Source organism: Bidens hawaiensis, unplaced genomic scaffold (genome assembly GCF_021521415.1).
Source record: "Bidens hawaiensis isolate Kalapana, Puna unplaced genomic scaffold, B.hawaiensis_p1.1 tig00069169_1, whole genome shotgun sequence".
Taxonomy (NCBI): domain Eukaryota; kingdom Viridiplantae; phylum Streptophyta; class Magnoliopsida; order Asterales; family Asteraceae; genus Bidens; species Bidens hawaiensis.
Genome location: NW_027502212.1, coordinates 1 through 22,434, shown reverse-complemented (window position 1 = coordinate 22,434; position 22,434 = coordinate 1). Strand labels below are relative to the sequence as shown.

The 22,434-nt window shown below is 35.5% G+C and overlaps 2 protein-coding genes and 1 pseudogene across 2 annotated transcripts; 2 read left to right on the top strand and 1 right to left on the bottom strand.

Annotated features, from left to right (window-relative positions):
* The first annotated feature begins 524 nt into the window (after positions 1–524).
* LOC143605357 (glycosyltransferase BC10-like) lies at positions 525–3,527 on the top strand. Its single transcript, XM_077081506.1, has 2 exons — positions 525–1,798; positions 3,250–3,527. The coding sequence occupies exon 1, from the start codon at positions 703–705 to the stop codon at positions 1,777–1,779; it is 1,077 nt and encodes a 358-aa protein (XP_076937621.1). The 5' UTR covers positions 525–702; the 3' UTR covers positions 1,780–1,798; positions 3,250–3,527.
* Positions 3,528–7,449: 3,922 nt separating this feature from the next.
* LOC143605355 (uncharacterized) lies at positions 7,450–10,785 on the bottom strand. The gene is made up of 9 exons (XM_077081505.1): positions 10,645–10,785; positions 9,545–9,605; positions 9,319–9,451; positions 9,104–9,227; positions 8,325–8,381; positions 8,118–8,214; positions 7,817–8,024; positions 7,655–7,715; positions 7,450–7,568 (listed from the first exon to the last, which is right to left on the bottom strand). The coding sequence occupies exons 1-9, from the start codon at positions 10,768–10,770 to the stop codon at positions 7,503–7,505; spliced, it is 933 nt and encodes a 310-aa protein (XP_076937620.1). The 5' UTR covers positions 10,771–10,785; the 3' UTR covers positions 7,450–7,502.
* Positions 10,786–12,033: 1,248 nt separating this feature from the next.
* Positions 12,034–19,516, top strand: LOC143605361 (ubiquitin C-terminal hydrolase 12-like; annotated as a pseudogene).
* The last annotated feature ends 2,918 nt before the right edge of the window (positions 19,517–22,434 follow it).

Here is a 22,434-nt window from a genome sequence, read left to right as displayed (position 1 = left end):
GATTTAGTTAAAGCAATCATGTATTCCGTTCCATTTTTGCTTTCTGCCTTTCTCACTTTGTTGTATACACCATGTAACTATATGTGTGGTATGTTTTAAATCGATTTAAATCTTCTAAAAATATATTTTGAAATATATCGCTAATAGGCCTCTCATAAGAAATTTTAGTTAAATTTATTTTATATTCATCTATTACCCTTCACTCAGTTGACAAATGTTAACTAGGTTAGATGCAAGGCAAGGAAGATGTAGCATGTCCCAAACTACGTATACAACAAGAATTTTATAATAATCTTCTAGAGTCGTGGTTCAATTCCAACAAATTTATGTCACTGATGTTAAAGAACCTAGAGTCCTGAGTAACCAGTCACACTAGAACCGTTTCAAAAAAATTATTTTGTATATGACAAAAGCCACAAAACCAATAATAAACTATTATGCACACGTATAATGATAGATATGTATAAAGTATTATGTACACGTATAATGATAGAAAGGTGTGTTGTGCTCATCCAAACCGTTAAATCAAGGAATGATGTTGTGTATAACCCCAAACACACCCTTCCCCACACACATCCTCTACACCATCATCATCTTCCCAATCAATAATATTCACTCCACGTCATCACATCATCTTCATCTTCTTCATCTCAATCCCAATTAATAACACCACCACACAGTAACCAACCAATTGAAGAAGCAATGTTCAACACTCCATTCGTCCTGTTATTCGCACTCTTACTAACCCTACCTCTCGTCATCCTCTTCGCACCACGCATCCTCCCACCCAAACGCCTCACAATCTCCCTACCAGACGAGCTTGATGACCTGGCACTCTTCCGGCGAGCCGTTACATCCACCGTCCACCGTCCAGGCTCCATCTCACGCCTCGGCGCCACCAACGCTAAACCTAAAATCGCCTTCTTATTCCTCACCAATACGGATCTTCATTTCGCTCTGGTTTGGGAAAAGTTCTTCAATCCGGTTAATCCGAGTAACCGGAAACTGTATAACATATACGTACACGCCGATCCGGATTCCAACGTCAAGCCTCCCGGCGGCGTGTTCGATAACCGCTTCATTCCGGCGAAGAAAACGCAACGTTCGTCTCCGACGCTTATCTCCGCCGCACGCCGCCTCCTCGCCACCGCCGTACTCGACGATCCGTTGAACGCTTACTTCGCTCTCGTCTCACAGCATTGTATTCCGTTACACTCGTTTCATTTCATTTACAAAACTCTCTTTACTGAGTCGACTCGGTTAAGTCGGAGTTCAACTCGGTTTACACTACCGAGTCGTCGACTCAGTTACATTGAGGTGTTGTCTGAGGAGCCACAGCTATGGGACAGGTACATAGCGAGGGGTAAAAACGTAATGTTACCTGAAATACCGTTTGACAAGTTTCGGATCGGGTCACAGTTTTATATACTAACCCGATCTCACTCGTTGATAATAATAAAGGACCGGAAAGTGTGGAGGAAGTTTAGGTTACCGTGTACGGACGTTGACACGTGTTATCCGGAGGAGCATTACTTTCCGACGCTGTTATCGATGGAGGATCCGAAAGGAGTGAGTGAGTATACGCTGACGAATGTGAATTGGACTGGTAGTGTGGATGGACATCCGTATATGTATACTCCGGATGAGGTCTCGCCGGAGTTGATTCGGAGGTTGAGAGTTTCGAATTCGAGTTTTACGTATTTGTTTGGCCGGAAGTTTTCGCCGGAGTGTTTGTTGCCGTTGATGGAGATGGCGGATGATGTCATTTTCCGGGGGTGAGGCGGTTGCGGATAAAAAGGTATGGCTTGTTCTGGCTAGTTCATTCTAATCCATAAAGTTGTAGATAATAATTATATTTTATTTTGTATCAGTGGATTATAAACCCTACTTTTGTTTGCATTTTAGGATTATCTTAATATTAAAATATACATTTTCCAAAAAAGTAATAATAATAATAATAAAAATAAACATTTTTTTGCGTTTGTATTTGAAAAAATTTTGTTTAATTTTACCTTTTAAAACAATTTTGATTTGATTTTTAAAAATATTACTAACTCAGTCATGGGGTGACCAGATTTAATACATATAACAATTTTTAGACAAAATCGTGAAAAATTACCTTACGAAGCAAAAAACGGCGGTGATCAAGGACACTCCCAGCAGCTTAAAAGCTACCCACATGGAGTTAGCCATAACAAATGAAAAGTGAAACAAAAATGAAAAGTAGAGGATGGTGTAATTGATTTTAAAACATTAAGGATGAAGCTGTAAATAAAGCTGATACTAACGTAAAGGATGTTTTCTGAATTTTATCTAAAAGCTAATACAAATTTAAAGGATATTCCTATAATTTTATCTGGGCATATTTGGGATTGAGTTTGAAAAGTGTTTATTGGCTTATTGACTTTTAAAAAGCCAGGATTTGTGGCTTTTAAAAAACTTTTTTTAACCCTCTCAAAAAGATAAAATGAAAAAGATTAATTGCCAAATATATTTTAACTTTTTGGCTTTTTGAAAACACCAAATACAAATGTAAAGGATATTTTTTGTAATTTTTATCTAAATTTTATGGTTTTATAAAAGCTTACTATTAAAATGTTTTATTTTTTTTAAAAGGACAAAACTAATTTGTCCTTTGCACATGACATTCCTTAACGATAAAAACTATGCGAAAGGACAAACGGTGTAACATTTGGAAACGTAAAATACAAATTACGTCAGATTTTAAGATAAAGGACACCCGATGAAATTAAAGAACAACATCAAACATAAAGAACAACATCTGTATTTTATTTTTGTGTAGATTGTTATTATTATTGTTCTCTTTGATTAGTCTCTTTATAAATGTTCTCTTTTTCATGTTTATGATATCTTAATAAAAAGCTAAAAGTATATTATATTATATTTAACTTAAAGGTAGATAATTACTTTTAATTTTTTTCACACGGAATGGGCGGGTAGAATAAAAATAATAAGAAAAAAAATGGTAGTCGGTAGAGATGATGTAGCGGTATCATATGATCATATCTAATTAGTCAAAATTGTTGGTCCACAGTCAAAACTAATCTAAAAAGACAAACTAACATCAACATCAAGAAAGGTACTACTAATGTGTCGACATAATCTTTTAAGATACATTCACCTAATATCATCGTCATCATATTTTATCTGGATCATACAAGTGGTCTTGTTTTGATTATATATTTTTATTGGGTGTAACATAATTTAATGTAGTAAAAAATCTTGTAGGTGTTTGGCTTACAGTGGAGTTTATAGATTGAAGAAAATGATATCAAAAAGCCTAAAGGGGTGTGATGCGTTTCTTCATTTCCTACTTCTCCCGTTTGCTTTTGTGTTTGTAATTATTCTGTTCATGATGGGTGGGTTCTCTTTTAATTTTATTTTGTTAATGAGTATCAAGGTGATAGATATAATATGATATGATATGATGTAACAAAAGAGTTGCATCTTGCATATTGTCAACGACATAAACCCCGAAAGTGGTGATATGCGTTTCTTTGTTTTTGTTTCTCCTGTTTGCTTTTGCTTTTGTTTTTGTAAATACTCCCTTTAATGCTTGCTTTTATTTTATTTAGCGTGTTAATGTGATGTAATAAAATGATTACATCTTGCATAATATTTTGGGGGAAACCGGCTTCAGTAATTACGCATGTTAGTTACAGTTACGAATAGATTCAAGGTTCTAAGACTACGCTACGATATGTGTTACAAGTTTCAGTTTTACCGAATAATATGTTGTATGTTACTATAACTATGTTAGGAGGTATCCAAAAGGTTTCACATAAACTACCTAAAGGCTAAAGCAATACCAATCACTTAATCTTTGGTTCAAAGTGTGTGATGTGGATAGCAAGGACATATTCTTTGCCAAATTAATTTGAATGTATATGGCTTGTTTAATGCCGAATGGTTTTAGCTTTGAAGTGAAGATTTGTTATAAAATTATACATTATGCTTCAAATGTGTTTTACTAATTAAACGAAAAGGTAAAACAGAACAATGTTGTTTCCCCACTTCTCTATGTAACATGCACACATACATATGTGAACATAGATAAGAGACTGTCTACAAAAATGGTCGGTTCTCGGTTATATATGGAAGACCGAATGAGTTTGGGACCGATGACCGACCATTTAAACATGGTCCACACTACGGTCCTTGTTAATCAATAATTTTGGGTCAGTCTCGGGTATTGCCCGGGTCGGTCTCGGGTATTACAGAATGTGCACCCCTAGATAGAAGACTAACTACAAAAACTATATTTCAAAGTCACATGTATGCGCATGTAAATGTTGATAAAAGAGCAGTTATTGAAATAAATCTTAACTAATTGATATGCATATAAAAATGTAGAAAAAAGAATAATAACAAAAATCTCAAATATATTGATGGGCACATGTGCATGTCGTGTACATTTAGTTTATTAACATACAAATTCTAAGATAAGAAAGCAATATACATAAATATGCATGCGTATATAAAACACTTGCAAATACACCGTATTAAAAGTAAATATATATTCATATGCATGGAAAATTGGAAACTAAAACTATTTTGTCTATTGGATTATTGATAAGTTTTCATAGAATTGCACATAGATTCTGCTCGTTGGGATCGGCAAAATGGACAAATGAGTGTTTAGACCATCCCATCAATAATCTTACAATCTCAATCTCACATTATAAAATTAATTTCTCTCTTTTTAATCTACAAAATTTAACCCACTCCAATCTTTTACTCCCATTAACAACCCAATCTCATAATTCTTTTATTAAATAAATTCAATTTATAATTAGTTTTGATTAACTATATAAATATAATTAAGTAATTATATTTTTTTAAATATAAAAAACTTTAAATACGATTAACTAAAATCTTATATAAAAAATACGATTTTTTAAACAAACTCCATTTTTAACGAAATTTATACCGGAATGCTCACAAAAAAACAACTAAGTAAGACTGTATTTTTAGATTTTTTTTAAAAAGTCAAATATAATAAGTTATAAATCAAAAACCAAAATATATATGTAAATAATTGTTATGAATTAAAAAGCAGAAATCAAAATAAAAAGTAATAAATGGAAATGTGACATGTGTGAATGAGACAAACAAATTAGGTTTGCCATTCTGATCAAGATTGCCCCCTTTACTCCTTTTTTCTTTTTTTTACTCAAAATCTCAAGATTGCAATCTTGAGAATGCCAATAGTTGTAGTCGAGGGAGGGTGGATTGGAGAGAGAAAGGGTGACACGTCAAGTAAGTGAATAATAAATAGTAAATAAAGAGATCAATCGTGTTCAGGGTTTGGTTAGGCAATACCCCACTAACAAAAAACTTTGATCAGGCTTTATACCGAATGTTAGATGTTTAACATTGTGTAGGCTTCAATGCAATTCAGAATGATATGCTGGTTATTTTTGTATTATAGGATTAATTAGTCAATCGAGAAAATAACTTTAGATTAAACGAGTTAGGTGATGCATGAGTGCAAGCTCGATTTAATCCTAAAAGGTTACTTGGGATTTATAACAACGGGTTTATTATTTATTCACTTGGGCTTAAGTGATATATGAAGTGGGCTTAATTAATGTTTGGACTTATTTGAAAATTGATAAGATAAACTGATCGATATTTTCCTGGTGAAGAAATCTCGATCGGACACATAGAGAAGAGAAACACGGTTATTGGGTATGGACTGTAAATTGTTTACCCCATTTGGTGAACTCCTACCTTCATAGGCTATCACATGTGGTGGTGTGGTTCATGGAGTGTGGAGCATGCCATGTAGGCACCATCTCGTTTCCACACCACTTTTGCACGAATCCAAAAAGTGGGGCGTGGTTCCATTTTCTATACATGTCACGCCATTTATTTTTTTAGTTAAAATTTTAAAATTATATAATATTAATTTAAACACACTTTAATGCTAAGATTGCAAAAACTACAATGTGAGCTTTCAGAAAATCTTCGCTTTCAATTTGTCGACACCTTCAACATCCGCCACTTGAAGGTAATCAATGTTTATGGCTAATACTTTTAAATTCTTCTGCCCTCGATACCTTCTATGAATTCGAGGTTTTTTTGGATGCTCTCATACGTGTCTGTGGAATTTCTCATTTCTCAAACTTTGTTGACACTCAAGCTAATCTTTATTCTTGTGACAAAGATTCTTTAGTTCGTTTTCCTTTTGTCTTTTCTCACAATTGGGCGTTGTGGTTCGTTTGGTGCTTCGTTAGCTTTTTCATTGAGATCCACAAAACGACATGCATCCAACCACTAGTCGTGTGTCCATGTGTCTCGAACGATCTTATTTTTGAACCACTGTTTTGTTAGAGCATTTCAGGCACCAACGCTCACAATGGTGGAAGGGATGGTCGATGGTAATGGCTGCAACAATAACAGTGGCGACGAATAGTGAGGGTGGTGGCTGATCTTAGGTTACATACCTACATATCCTTTTGTTGAATTCTTTCATAATTTAAAAGAAATGTTGGATTCCTTTACGTGAACAAAATTATGTGAAATAGACTATAGTTACAATTCACTGCTCAAACATAATAGTGTTTCATACGCGAGAACTATAGACGAATTGAATAGGCTATTGTCAGGGAATAAGAAAGAAATAAATGAACACTGTGTGTAGTTAGAATGTTATTGTTAGATCAAAGCAAGAACAAAAAGAAATTTATGAAGTATTCTCAATTTAAGCTCATGCAACATTGGTAATTATTGATAAAATATCAAACAAGTCTATTATAGACATGCACAATAATAGGTTTCACAGGATTAAAAACACATTATTTTATGGTTTATTGGATTCTATTGACTGGTAGTGACCGATAATAATCCTTATTCACTTTATCGCCACTGGCGGTCCCAAATTTCAAAAAGTTGCCCACATTAAAAATGACTTAACATCGTTATACTTTTTTCCAAATTTTAAGCTAATTTTTTAGGGCTTTTGATAGAAAGGAGAATACGAATCGATTGATGTAAAACTTAACTCGAAATGGTGATCCAAACGACTTAATTTTTGTTAACTAAAAGTTCAAACACACGGATTGAAGCAAAAATCAAGTCGTTTGGATCACCGTTTTGAGTTAAGTTTTACATTAATCGATTTGTGTCCCCCTTCTCATCAAAAGCCCTAAAAAATTAGTTTGAATTTCAGAAAAAAATATAACGCCGTTAAGTCCTTTTTAACAGGGGATCATCGAAGACCAACTTTTTGAAATATGGGTCCGCCAGTGGTGATAAAATGAATAAGGATTATCATCGGCCAATACCAGTCAATAAAGATTATTAAAATCCAATAAAACTTATTTATTAACAGTGCTAACATAAGCATTTGTATTTCAACATTCAGAAGCTTCAAATGTTTTTGATTTCTGGGTTGATCCCAGTCACATATTCTATAATGCCATTACCGTAATAAATGTTAAACCATCCAAAAGTCGTGGAAATTACGTTTTCAAATTTTAATCACTTCCGGGAGAAAATAGCTCTGAGACGAGCTTCACGACCCCAGACATTGGTGCGTCGTCCTGCAGAAAAATCATTACTTTTTTAACAAAAATTGTTGCAGTTATTATATACATGTATGTATGTTTGTATATATATCGACACTCACTAGATACACAATGTCATAGCCTTTGCGGTATATATCGAGAGAGTTTTCAACGTTTTGATTCCTGCAGAAAGGCAATAATATAATTACAAATTCGCATTTTTGGATGCCAAAAGATTTAATTTAGTAATGGCTTGAAAGAATAATAAATTAATAACTACTTACAAAAATCCAACAGAAATACGAGTTTCGTAATCCAAACCATCAGACATTCTCAAATCTCCCATATGATCACCAAGAAGTAGCACATTAGTTCGTTTTCTCAGAGACGCGCTATCGATCATTTGATCATCGGTTTCACCCAACTGTTCGTGCAAAGATGCAGCCATCTCAAGCGCATGCTCGTTTTTATTCAAGCTGTGAATCAACTTCCCTGTGCAAATTTCAAAACTAAATCAATGGTTAAAATGATTAATAACGTTATTAAAACATATTTATTTACATGTCCAAGTAGAAGCTAAGTTACCTGTAAAAGATACTAGGTTACCATTGTCGTCAAATTTCATCCGGTTTGATACGATCTTAACATTTTTGAAAGTTCTATGAAGTTTTTGACGAAGAACCTGATGACAATCAGAATAAACACCATAGTTAAATTAGTAGTTACTAGTTAGTAGGATACTATTTGCCAGCTGGCATAAAAGAGTGCTGACATGGCTGTGGTTTAACTTACCTCTTCAATAATATCTGCTAGTCCTGCGGAAAATACGAGAACCGGAATGCCTCTTTCCTGTACACATAAAAGATATAGCTTTACTTACGTTTTCATAACCAGATAATGTCATAAATAATTTAAAAAAAATACATAACTAATTTAAAACAAAATGTAGATCGAATACTTCATTTTTTAATGTAAATTTGCAATATTAACAAAATATGAAACCTGGAATTAGGGGTGTGCGTGGTGCGGTTTTTTGGCTAAAACCAAACCGAAAACCAAAACTTCGGTTTTTGGAGTTTTTGAAACCGTTCGGTTTTTTCGGATTCCGTTTTGGTTTTTTCGGTTTTTGCCATTTGAGCTTGAAAACTTTAGACTATTATACATTTGATAAAAAATATTGAAGTTACATATTTATTAAATTCTTATAAATTACTTAATATAAATATAAAAAAACAAAAGGTTAGCAATTCGCTTCGGTTCGGTTTTTTTTACATGCAAAACCAAAACCGAACCGTCAGTGCGGTTTTTACAAAAACATAAAATCAAACCGTCGGTTTTTGTTTCGGTTAGGTTTTTTCGGTTTGGAATCGGTTTTTTGGGTTTCTTGCTCACCCCTACCTGGAATAAACAAAATATGGAGCCTGAAGTGATAAATGAATCAGTAAAGAATTTTTTATTTTTATTTTTTTTGTAAAAAAAAAATAATAAAGGAAACTAAATCAGGTTCCAACCACACGGTTCAGTTACGTAGCCGGTACTAAAAAAGATGTCAAAAAACGCTAAAAACTCGCCTCTAAAAACTCGAAAAGCTCAGCAACACCGTCTCTGAAAGCAATCAAAGCACTAGATACGGAGTTTCTTATCGCATCATACGTAAGACCTCCTTCAATAAGGAGATCATGTACCTTACCCCACCTGTGAATTAGAAAAAGGAACATAATCAAATTTAAGTACTAATAAACTTATAAACGCGTTTAATATTTAAGTGTGTAAATAGTCAACATACCATTCTTCCATGAGCTTCGTTTTCTCATCGATTGGAAGTTGCGGGTCGTATTCTATCGGATGATAATAGTTAAATAGTTCGTCTCTCTTAGCATTGTACTCAGGGTTCTCTTGTTGTATGAGCCCGTGACTTGCTACATATATAATTACAAAACACTTTAGTTGCATTAAGAAACACATAATTATAACAAAAACATTCAAAGTTTATAAAGAAACCATGAGCATACATTGTCCTCTGCATGCATCAACCCAAAACCTTGTCAGTGTATTATCAAAATCTGCAATTACCTACAGTTTAATCAACAAAACGGTAGCAAAAAGTTAGATCAAGAACCAAACTATTTGCAGACTGATGGATCACATTTTGTTTTTTAGATTGCATTGCCAATAAGGGTGTGCACGATTCAGTGAATCTGGGTCGGTTTTGGGCTAAAAGGCTATTTACAAAAAAAGGCTAAAAGCGAACAAAAAACCGAAACTTCAGTTTTGAAAACATTCGATTTCGGTTTTGCCATTTGAGCTAGAATATTTTAGGCCGAATTTGTTTTTTTGCCCAAAATTACAAATTTAGGCTGAAATTATTTTGTTAATTAATACTCCGTAACTAATTGATTATTATACATTTAGAGTAAAATATTTTGATTACGCATTTATCAGATTCTAAATTACTTATAATAAAAGATAAATTACTTTGATAATTAATAACTATCTGATTATTATACATTTGGACTAAAATATTTAAACTACACATTATTTTTTTTGGAACGGCCAACAAACACAGAATGCCTAGGTACTCCATACGGGGTGACCCAATGGCAAAAGGTCACCCGCCAGCTGGCCCAATCCAGCCGTACGGAGCCCTTAAGCGTCTCCAAGTTATCTCCAGCTCTGGGGGAAAACCCACCCGCCCGAAGGCCCACTGGTGGTAAAACCCGAAAGCCCTCAGGATCGAACTAAAGATCACAAAGATCCCAGGCTTTCTTCATTGAGCCACACCCGGTCTTTCTTTATTTAAACTACATATTATTAAATTCTTATAAATACTTATAATAAAAAAAATAAAATCTACAAATTTGGTTCGGTTTTTATTTTTTTAATACATGTAAAACCAAAACTGAACCGTAAGTTTGATTTTTACAAAACATTAAAACCAAACCATCGGTTTTTGTTTTGGTTCGGTTTTTCTGGTTTTATGCAACCCCTAATTGCCAATAAGACTAAAGTTAGTAACTTTTTTAATTATGAACACCAAAACTACGAGTATTACAAAAATGGTACCAATAAAAACCCCCAAATTGAAACGGTTAACTATTTACAAATAAAAAACCTGCAATTTCGAGGGACCCGCGAGGCGAATGGCGGCTTTCTTTTGGTGAAGCAGGTTAGGATTATCGATGACAACATTAGAAGAATTACAGTTAGACCCGTTAACCATTGTTTTAGTTTGATTCATGCTTCTTGCACCAGTTTTGGACCCTGGAAATTAACAAGAAGAAGTGGGAATTAATGAGTTAGATGCTGCTTTATGTGCACGCATTGGAAGTCTGTAACATAGATTAAAGGTTTAAGACTGATTGCTGTTGATATAGGTTTACAAAACCTGGAAGTGAAGTACCTGAGAGTCTGAGAAGATTAGAATCAGACACGACTATAACGGGAAGTTATAAATAAAATTAAATTGTTAATACTCTTCTTGTATATATATATATATATTTTGGATATTGAAACATAGATATTACATCAACATGTCAGGTAGGTACGCGAGACGCTCAAAGGCAAAAAACAAAAGCAAAAACCTAAAACGCTCACAAAACTAAACGCTCAAAATACGGTCTTCGTGAAAAAAGTGAAAAATTGATTGATTAACCATCCAAAACTGTTTTTTTCGGTGAACAAATGATTGATTGGATATGTATTGACGATTCCGAGATGTTTAGATGTGATTTCATGGATCGATTCGTAAAAAATGGATCCGCGTACGAAATGAACGTTAAGGCATTAGTGTATTGGATCTTTTCACTGTATATATATATACATATTAAAGAGTTAAGTGCCGTTTTAGTACATGTGGTTTGGCCAACTACGCAACTTTAGTACCTATTCTTTATTTTGTGCAAATGAGTACCTCAGTTTCAAAAAACCTTGATTTTTAGTATCTTTTTTAACCCCGTCAATTTTCATCCGTTAAATCCGGGGTATTTGTGTAATTTTATTATTATTTGTTTTTTTCTTTTATTTTTTCTCTCATTTTTATATTGAGAAAATTATGATAATAAGAATAATAATAATCATTATAGCCATCTTCAGATCTTCATCAGCATCCTCAACCAAATTCATCCTCATCACCATATTCAAACACACAACCACACAAATGATTATAGCCACACAAATAATAACAATCATTATAGCCATCTACAGATTCATCCTCATCTCCATATTTCATACATACAAGTTCTGTACTAGAATTTAAAAAATAACATAGATCTAAGGTGTATTCTCTCACACACAGTGTGTGTGTTCTTGGTGTTCCGGAACCCTTTCCTTCATCATCTTCATCTTCATTCCTCTGTAATGAACAACACCCACTTCAACGTCATCTCGCCGGAGAAGGCAAATACCCTGACCAAAATACCCTTCCCTCATCATCATCTTGTGGGTATCCGGCGACGGCGAAGATGGATCCGCCAGAGAAAGTGACGTTGGGCCGTTGACGGTGATGCCGTGGAGGAAGTCCGACCACCATTGGTACGGTGAGATGCCGAGGTTGGGTGTGTCGGTGTCGTTGTTGAAGAGGCTGGTGATTAAAGTATTGAAACATGGAGGAATGATGGTGTTTTGTGAGAAGAAGAAGGGGTTTAAAGACGGGGAGAGAGAAAAGGAGGAAGAAAAAGAAAAACAAAATATATAATAGTGAAATTACCCAAATACCCCTAATTTAAATAATGAAATTACGCAAATACCCCAGACTTAACGGATGAAAATTAATGGGGTTAAAAAAAGGACTAAAAATGCAAGTTTTTTTAAACTGAGGTAGTCATTTGCACAAAATAAAGAATATGTACTAAAGTTGCGTAGTTGGCCAAACCACAGGTACTAAAATGGCGCTTAACTCCATATTAAAAATTCACTTTGTTATTTGTTTGCAAACGAAATTATAAAAGTGACATTGAGATAAGTACCTGGGACCCACTTTCAACCAATCCAAATACGACACGTGTTAAATACGGTTAAACTTAGGATTCGACTTTAGTTTATCAGCCAACATGCCTGACTCTCGCTGGCTTCGAGATCCGTGTTTTTTCACTTAGCCGACTCATATTTTCTCTCTTAGCCCGCTCCAACTTGACTCGTAGGCTAGAACTTCTTAACCGTCTTCTTTTCTTCCTTTAGCCGCTAAAATTACATAATTTTACCTCCCCAATTAAATACTTAGCCGGCTTCCCATTTTCTCTCTTAGCCGTCTTCTTTTATTTTTTTAGCCGCATAAATCTTGCCCTCAAAATTAAATACCTTTACTTACTGCTTTAATATTTAGCCCACATATGCTTTTTTTCTCTTAGCCGCTTCTTTTTTTTCTTTTGTATAAATTTAGCTGCGATATTAAATGCTTTTACTTACGCAATTAAATACTTAGCCATGTTCTATTTCTTTCCTCTTAGCAATCTTATTTCTTTTCTCTTAGTCGGCATATTGTGTGCCTACTATCAAGAATATTGTAATCGTAATTTATTATGTTTTGTTATTATTAAGTTTTTTTAATTTTCAGTTTTAATGAACATTTTCTTTTATTATTTTTTGTTAGTCAACATATATATAATATTTTTAATCAATGAGGAAAAATAGATATTGTGTTGTAAGAAAGTAAAAAACTTTGATAAAGTGACGAAGGTTTTATAAGTTTTATAAAAATATTAGGTAAAAAGATAAATTTGGTAAGTAACCACATTTAATTTTGCGGTATGCGGCTAAGAGAAAAATAAAGATGATGAATAAGAGAGAAAAAGTAGAAGCAAATAAGCTAAGCACTTAAGTGGGTAGGTAAAAATATTTAATTATGTGGGATATTTTATGCGTCTAAAAATGAAAAGAAGACAACTAAGAAAAAGAAAAAAAAAGGAATCCGCCTAGGTGTTAAATTGACTAGGTAAATTATTTAATTTTAGCGGCTAAATTTATGCGGCTAAAATGAAGAAAAGAAGACGACTAATTGAAGTCTTAGCCTACAAGTCGAGTTAGAGCCGACTAAGAGGGAAAGGAATGAGCCGGCTTAGTGAAAAAACATAGATCCCAAAGCTGGCTAAGAGCCAGGCTTGCCGACTAAGAAACTAAAATTGTAGGCAAAGTATAGTCGTGTTTGACCTGTGTCGTATTTCTATTAGTTGAAAGTGGGTCTCATATACTTCTTACAATTTTCAATGCCCAAAAAGTGTTGGCTAAGGCTTGATCGCCTTAGCCAGCTTCCCTGACATGACGATTGTGTTGGACCAAAATCCAATTATTAAGAACATTAAGCTAAAATAGACATGTTTATCGTTTGAAGTTATAAAAATCTTCTAAAAGCAACAATTGATTGATGGCGGTTATACACATTCTCTCATTCGTTTAACTCTGTACGTCACTACTAGAAAAAGGGTGCCATTGCTACAGAAATTTGTGACGCAATATTTTGCGTCGGAATTTGCCACACATTTCCGACACATTTTTGACAGAAAGTGAAATCCAAATTTTATGTCGTACGTTATGACAAATTTCTGACACAAACTAAATTTCGTCGGAAATGCGTTGGAATTTCTTACGCAATTCCGACGCATCATTTTAATAGTGTATTTTATTTCTTATATTTACATGATAATACAACTTGTGTCGGAAATGCGTCGGAAATTCCAACCCATTTACGACACAAAATTTTAATTCCGTAATTTTGTTTTTTTAATAAGTTAAATTAAATCATAATACAAAAAGTGGCAGAAACGTGTCGGAATTTCCGACGCATTTTTGACACATCAATTTTATTTCCTAATTCTAGTTTTTTTAATATGTTAATCGAAATTATAATACAAACTGCGTCAGAAAAGTGTCAGAATTTCTGACGCATTTCCAACGCAACATTTCAACTTTGTGTATTGTTTTTGTTAATACGGTAAGGTAAAGAAAAATAAAAATTGCGTCGGAATTGTGTCGGAAAGTCTGACTAATTTCAAACGCAAAATTTTAATTTTGTACTTTATCAATATATTTATAAAGTAATAATATAAGTTTCGACACACTTCCGACGCAACGTTTATTTTGTTGAAAATGCGTAGCAAATGTGTAGCAACTTGCTACGCAATTCTGACGGCCTAAGTATGTTTTTCGTTTAATTAGACTCCAACGTTTATTTTTTCATCCATAATTTGTATGTCTTCACTATATGGGGAATACTTTCATTTCCCTAACTTATACATATTATACAACTGCGTACATACATGAGTAGCATTATCAGATTGTAAATGTCGTTATAAGTTAGAGTTTTAATGGCACATACGTACACAAACATTATAATATATATAACTTTGTGAAGGAAAAGTATTTCATGTATAATGAAGTTTTGTAAAATATGAAATAAGGAAAAACGTCTTAACCTCGAGAAACAAATAAAAATATTATACTACTTATAAAATTATAAAAGACTGTTGTAACTTATAGGCTCTAATGGTACACACATATGTATGTAGATATATAGTATGTATAAGTTTGGGAAGTGATAGTGTTTCATGTATAATGAAGTTGTGCAAAAAATGGAGTAGGAAAAACAACGTTTGAACCTCAAGAAACGTAAACAAAATTGTATTGCGTAGGAAAGGTGTCAGAATTTCCGACACAATTCTGACACAAGCATAATTTGCGTTGGAAATGCGTCGGATTTACTTTAAACTCTTTTATCAAAGGAGATGAAAAAATAGGTGTCTACTAGACAATGATTCAATGATCAATATAACTAACAACCTTACCAATTGCACCAGGAGTCACACCTATTAAAACTATAAGTTAAATATATATCTAATTAAAACTTAATGTTTAGTTGTCCTTCTAATACTTAGCTTTTAAAAGAAAAACCAAACCCATCGCTTCTCCTCTCTACCTCTCCCAACGCTCGACGCCCCTTCCTTTCTCACCGTCAGTTTTCGCCAGTCACAATATCTACCACATCCATTCTTCGCTCTCTTTTACTTTTGTTTTATTTCTACACATAGCAAGAAAGGGATCTACAGTTGACGACGCTTCAAATCGACACGTTGTTCTTCTATTCCATGATTTGGATACAAAAACTCCTTTAGAAGGTGTAAAGGTAGCAAACTTAGATGCAATTACTGCTTCTACAGTTAATAGGCCTATGGAACCAGGTTATATGCTATTCTTAATTATAGTTATCATGTGGTGTTTGTTTACTAATTATCGTACATGTTTAACAAATTTGTAGATTCAAGTTCAAATGGAAGTTGAAAGGAGAGCATGGAATGCAATAGTATGGACAAAGCGATGCAAAAAGGAGTAGAAGTGGCCGTAATTTTTTGTTCGTGATTCTAGTAGTTTTTTATGTTCAATTTTAGACATGTTAGTTTGTAATAGATTTGTGATGACTTTGATTATATTTGAGTTTCAATTGGCAAAAGTTGTTTTGTGAGTGAGTTTGTTGTTTTTTTTGGTATAACAGGTTTTGTGGCTTTATTGAGTATTTCTATATAAAAAAAAAAATTTAAAAATCTGGATTATTCTGAATTTGAAAATAAAAATATATTAAAAATATAAATGCGTTAGAATTGTGTCGGAAAATAATCCATATATGCGTTGGAAAATAATTCATATATGCGTCACATTTGTGTCGGAAAACAAATCAAATATGCGTCGGAGCTGTGTCAAAAAAATTTATAAATGTTTCGGAATTGCGTCGGAAAACCATTTATATATGTGTCAGAATTGCGTCGGAAAACCGAAAATTAATATCGTATCTATAATATATATAAACGAAAACATAAAAATTCTAAGTGTCGCGATGCGATCGCTTCCCCTTTTTTTGGAGTCACCAGATTTGCTTGATTTTTGAATTGAGTCTTCTCATGCATTTGACCCGAATTCATGGGTATGGGTCTTACCAAACCCAGATATTCTTAAACGGGTTATAACATCTCCATAAATAAAAAATTATTCTCACCTAATTATTGATGTAAAAATCCTATAAAATAGGATATATTAAAAAATTAATATCTTATTTATTTTATAAAAGATGTATATATTATCTAAATTAAAAAACCAATTTGATAGTAAAAAAATAAACGGGTCTTGGGTCTCATCAAACCATAAGTATATTATTAACTTTCATAAGTATTATTTATAATTAAAAAACCAATTTTATAGTTAAAGAATAAACGGGTCTTGTGTCTCATTAAAACCATATGTTTTTAAAACCGAGTTATAACATCTCATTTATTTGTCAAATAATTTATCATCAAACCATAAGTATATTATTAACTTTCATACAATAAAAAATATAAATACAAAAAATAATTAAATATTAGAACAAATAATATAAAACAACCCCCGTAATACAGGGGGATAAAAAACTAGTATATACATATACGGTAATATCAATACGAAACCGGTTATGTTGGCCTTAAAAGTCTAGGCTCTACTTGCTATGTGCATTCTCTCCTACAAACCTTATACCACATACCTTACTTTCGAAAGGTTGGTGATATCACTTTTTACCTCATCAATTGATGCTCACTAAAAGTATAATATTTGACACTCATGTTTAACTTTTCAATCAGGCCGTCTTTTATATGCCAACAACTGGGAATGATATGCCATCTGGGAGCATTCCGCTGTCTTTGCAGAGCTTATTCTATAACCTTCAGTACAGTGATACTAGTGTCGCCACCGAAGAGCTGACCAAGTCTTTCGGTCTGGATACACATGAATACTTTAAGAAGAATGATGCTCAAGAATACATCATGGTTCTCTTTGAGAAACTTCAAGAAAAAATGAAGGTATGCCTATTTCCGCTATCGAACATGAATTTTGTTAATTTTTTATTATTGCCTGGTTATGTATTTATGTATACTTGTGGTTATACACTTAGGGCACTGTTGTAGAGGTTGCAATTCAACAATTGTTTGAAGGACATACTATGAGATATGTCGATTACACAAATATCGGCTACAGATAAACAAGATTACAAAATTTTACTTGTAAGTACATTAACATTTGTAAGAATAAACTTGTTTTATATATGTTGATTGTAGTTCTTTTATCAACACATATATCTTGTGTCAGATCTTCAGCTTGACGTCGAAGGTTGTCGCAACGTGTATGATTCTTTTGACAAATATGTAGAAGTAAGGCAACCTGAAGTTGAAATTAATATATATGATCAGGTCAGAATCATTTCTTAAATTTATTATAAATTTACCTATTTTTCTATTATAAATTCAATCATGTGTTGTTCTTCACAGGATCTGTTTGTTGATTTCCCACCTGTTCTAGTACTGAAGTTAAAACGTTTCAGATACGATGATTCCATGGAAGATACAGTGGTGAAGGTCAGTAACTTTGACCCTTATGACATGGTTCAGTTCATGTGAAGGCCGCGGTTTGATATACTTTCGAATACGTTTTGTTGATTCTTACAACAATACCTTATTTGGACTTTTTATTGTGAAATTATTCTATTGGACAGATAAACGACGATTATAGATTCCCCTTGCAACTTGATCTTGATATAGTGGATGGAAAGTATTTATCACCTCTGGCAGACAGAAGTGTTCCCAATCTTTACACTCTTCACAGGTATCAGAATTTAGTTGAGTATTTTGCACCGCGAGTTCATTATAGATGAAGTAACTTTCATTGATAAGTAGTCATAAGATATATAGCATAACATAGTAACTAGTTATATTAGTTCTAGAAAGTAGAAACAGTTAGAAAGCAAGCCAAAATGATTATTATTTAAATTATGGAAATATGCAGGAAAAACCATTAACTATGCTAACTTTTGTGAATAAGTTGGCTTTTTATTTTCTTGTCTGATCAATATTCAGTAATTCAGTTCTATGTTATTTTTCCAGTGTTTGGGCTCACAGTGGGGATGTACATGATGGACATTATGTTGCCTATATCAGGCCGACGCTCTCTGATCAATGGTATGAATATCATGTGTTTGACAGCTACTACTGAACTCTTCGGTTTTTTATTTTATTATCCGGTTTTCGATCTAAAAATACGTTCATTCATTCATACATACATAATAATTACATACATGACTGAACAAAGTAACATACACAAATTTTGAATCTTGATTTCACTAATTTCATCCTATTTGTTTACAATATAAACCGATGTTCCAAACCAATGCAAACGTTTGGATACGACTGATTACATGGTTACGATATCAACAGTACTTGACATTAAGCTATAACATTAATTTAATACTTACAATAATACATACAGATATTAATGCAAAGTCATATGCACAAACACAACACACACACACACACACAATCTATCACATGTTTCTTTAATGTGTTGGCTGAATTTAATATCTTGTAGGTTTAAATTTGATGATGAACGCGTGATCGACACAAATATGAAGAGAGCATTGTTTGACCAATATGGAGGCGAGGAGGTGATTTGGTGGATGATATAACTGATTTATTAGCATTCACTTCACTTAAACTTATATATAATTCATGAATATATGTTTTATTTGAAACAGGTAAATTATTATACAGAGAATTCAAACGCGTACATGCTTGTGTATATACGTGAAAGTGACAGGCTAATATATTTGTAATGTGGATGAGATGGATATGGCCGAACACCTTCGAGTAAGAGTTTTATTAATAAATTTGGTATTCTTATTAGTTTTTGTGATCTTACTAAAAAATCACATTGAACCCTTAATTTTATCCTTTCAGGTAAGATTAAATGAAGATGAACCGCATTTGTGTACAACAATAAAGGTTAATTTCCAATTTTCGCTCCTTAGAACTACTATTGAGATTCATGAAATCATTACTTACCTTGCAATATGATGAAACTAGGTTATTCGCAATAGTGATATTTATGAGCAGGTTGGGAAACAAATATATTTTGATCTAGTGGATTTTGATAGAGTCGGTTATTTTCGTCTCCGAAAACATACACCTTTTGCTCTTTTCCAGGTACAATATTTGGTTATATTTACATATCATACACAGTTCAAATTGTGTTTTGTATTGTGCTATTTTTTAAAATCTGAAGATCTGAAAAAATTTGCAGAATGCATTTGCTTATAAAACGGATGTACCAGTGCGACGACAGCAATTTTGGCTATGGAAAAACGCCAGGGTCCAACCTATCGCCCTTATCGTCCATTGACATCTAAGGAAAAAGATAAGACTGTATGCACTTTTTGAACTCTGCTTAAATTTGGTTTAAAAGGTGTTGATTAGTTACATAAATAAACTAATTACGTTAAATATTTTAGTGAATCTATGGATCAAGATCAATGTCACTAAGATCTTTCAATCGTTACTAACGGCAATTTAGTTGCAATTTAACTTTCCGAAGAGCTGCATCTATGCATTTATATAGGAATTGTCGAAGCCACGAAATGGAATCTGACCTGACTCATGATGGAGCTTCCACGGATTTCGAGATGAATGAACCGCATCCTGGTCTGCTGATCCTCTCCTCCGGCTGCTCGCGATCTGCAGTGGCGTTTTGGGGGTGTGGAGGTGACCGCTAAGAGATCTTCAAGATCTCTTGTTCACTAGACACAAAAACTGGTGGTGGCACCTACTGAGCATGACCCCATGATAAGGAGGTGAAGACCTCCTTTATATAGAGTCTCATGGCCACCATCATGATACCCTAATGGGCCTAGCCCAATTAGGGCTACCTCCACAAACCTCCTCAGCCCAATAACAAATGTATTAGCCCATATAATAAAACAAACCAAATATAATAAATTTAGGATTGTAAACCGGGTTTAATACCATACCCCTACAAGCCCCCCCAAGTCCAGCGTTGCTCCTGGGTGCGCAAGCGCTTAGGTGGAGCGTTGGACTTTATAAGGTGTTAGGGCGGTTTTTTCCCTTTTATTCGGCCTTATCTTTATTGTCTTGAGTCTGGGAGATTTTCTCCATGATGGTGACGCGTTGTGATCCTTAAGATAATGGTGGTGTCGAGTTATAAGGATAATAAAGCTTTGCGCGCGAGAGGCGTCTTACGAGCTGAGAAATAAAGCCTGCGCGCGAGAGGCGTCTTACAAGCTGGGTAATAAAGCATAGCGCGCGAGAGGCGTCTTACAAGCTGAGCAATGAAGCCTGCGCGCGAGTGGCGTCTTACGAGATGAGAATAATAAAGCCTGCGCGCGAGAGGCGTCTTACGAGCTGAAAATAATAAAGCCTGCGCGCGAGAGGCGTCTTACGAGCTGAAAATAATAAAGCCTGCGCGCGAGAGGCGTCTTACGAGCTAAGAGTAATAACTGAGCTGGCGCGTGAGGCGACTTACGAGCTGTAATAATAACTGAGCTGGCGCGTGAGGCGACTTACGAGCTGTAATAATAACTGAGCTGGCGCGTGAGGCGACTTACAAGCTGTAATAATAACAGTAGCCTGCGCGCGAAGCGTCTTACGGGTTGTAATAATAATGTAAACCTGCGCGCGGGGCGTCTTACGGGCTGTAATAATAATGGAAACCTGCGCGCAGGGGCGTCTTACGGGCAATGAAAGTAATGATAATAAAAGCTGGCGCGTGGCCGACGGGTTTATGAGGATTCCCAACCTTCAAGTATGGCGGGGAGCCGTATGGGAAATTGAGGATTCCCAACCTTTAAGTATGGCGCGGAGCCGTATGGGAAATTGTGAGGATTCCCAGCCTATGGCGCGGAGCCGTATGGGAAATTGTGAGGATTCCCAGCCTATGGCGCGGAGCCGTATGGGAAATTTTGAGGATTCCCAGCCTATGGCGCGGAGCCGTATGGGAAATTGTGAGGATTCCCAGCCTTCAAGTTTGAGCCTAAGACTCATATTTTTGGGCTAAGGCCCTGACGTTTTAGAGTTAAGACTCGTCAACGCGTTTGAGCTTGGAGCTCACGCATGTATGTTTTACTTCGCTTTCTTTTTAATTTGATGTCAATATAATGTTGTCATATTGCTCAAATTAGTAAAAGGAAGTGCGAAACATGTATGCGAAAACTTGTATGCGGTGGCGCGAATGCAAAACTGCTGCGCGCTGTGGCGCAGAGTAATTGCCTAGGCGCGCGCAGCGCGACCCGCTGAGGCGCAGAGTAGTGCCTGGAGCGCGCCCGCGCGACCCGCTGAGGCGCAGAGTAGTTGCCTGGAGCGCGCGAGCGGCGACCCGCTGAGGCGCAGAGTAATTGCCTGGGCGCGCGCGCGAGCCGCTGTGGCGCAGAGTAATTGCCTGGGCGCGCGCCGCTGCGACCTGCTGTGGCGCAGAGTGATTGCCTGGGCGCGCGCGCGCGTCCCGTTGAGGCGCGGAGTGATTGGCCTGGGCGCGCGCGCGCGATCCGCTGAGGCGCGGAGTGATTGCCTGGGCGCGCGCGCGACCCGCTGTGGCGCAGAGTAATCGCCTGGGCTCAGCGCGCGCGACCCGCTGTGGCGCAGAGTAATCGCCTGGGCGCGCGCGCGACCCGCTGTGGCGCAGAGTAATCGCCTGGGCGCTGCGCGCATGCGACCCGCTGTGGCGCAGAGTAATCGCCTGGGCGCAGCGCGCGACCCGCTGTGGCGCAGAGTAATCGCCTGGGCGCGCGCGCGCGACCGCTGTGGCGCAGAGTAATCGCCTGGGCGCGCGCGCGACCCAAAGGTTTTGAATATCCACATCAGGTAGGTTTTATGTAAAACCAACAGATCTGATAGCGTACTTGATGCTTGAGCATGCTTGATGCTTGAGCATGCTTGCTGCTTGAGCATGCTTATTGCTTGAGCATGCTTGCTGCTTGAGCATGCTTGATGCTTGAGCATGCTTGATGCTTGGGCATGCTTGATGCTTGGGCATGCTTGATGCTTGAGCATGCTTATTGCTTGGGCATGCTTATTGCTTGAGCATGCTTATTGCTTGGGCATGCTTGCTGCTT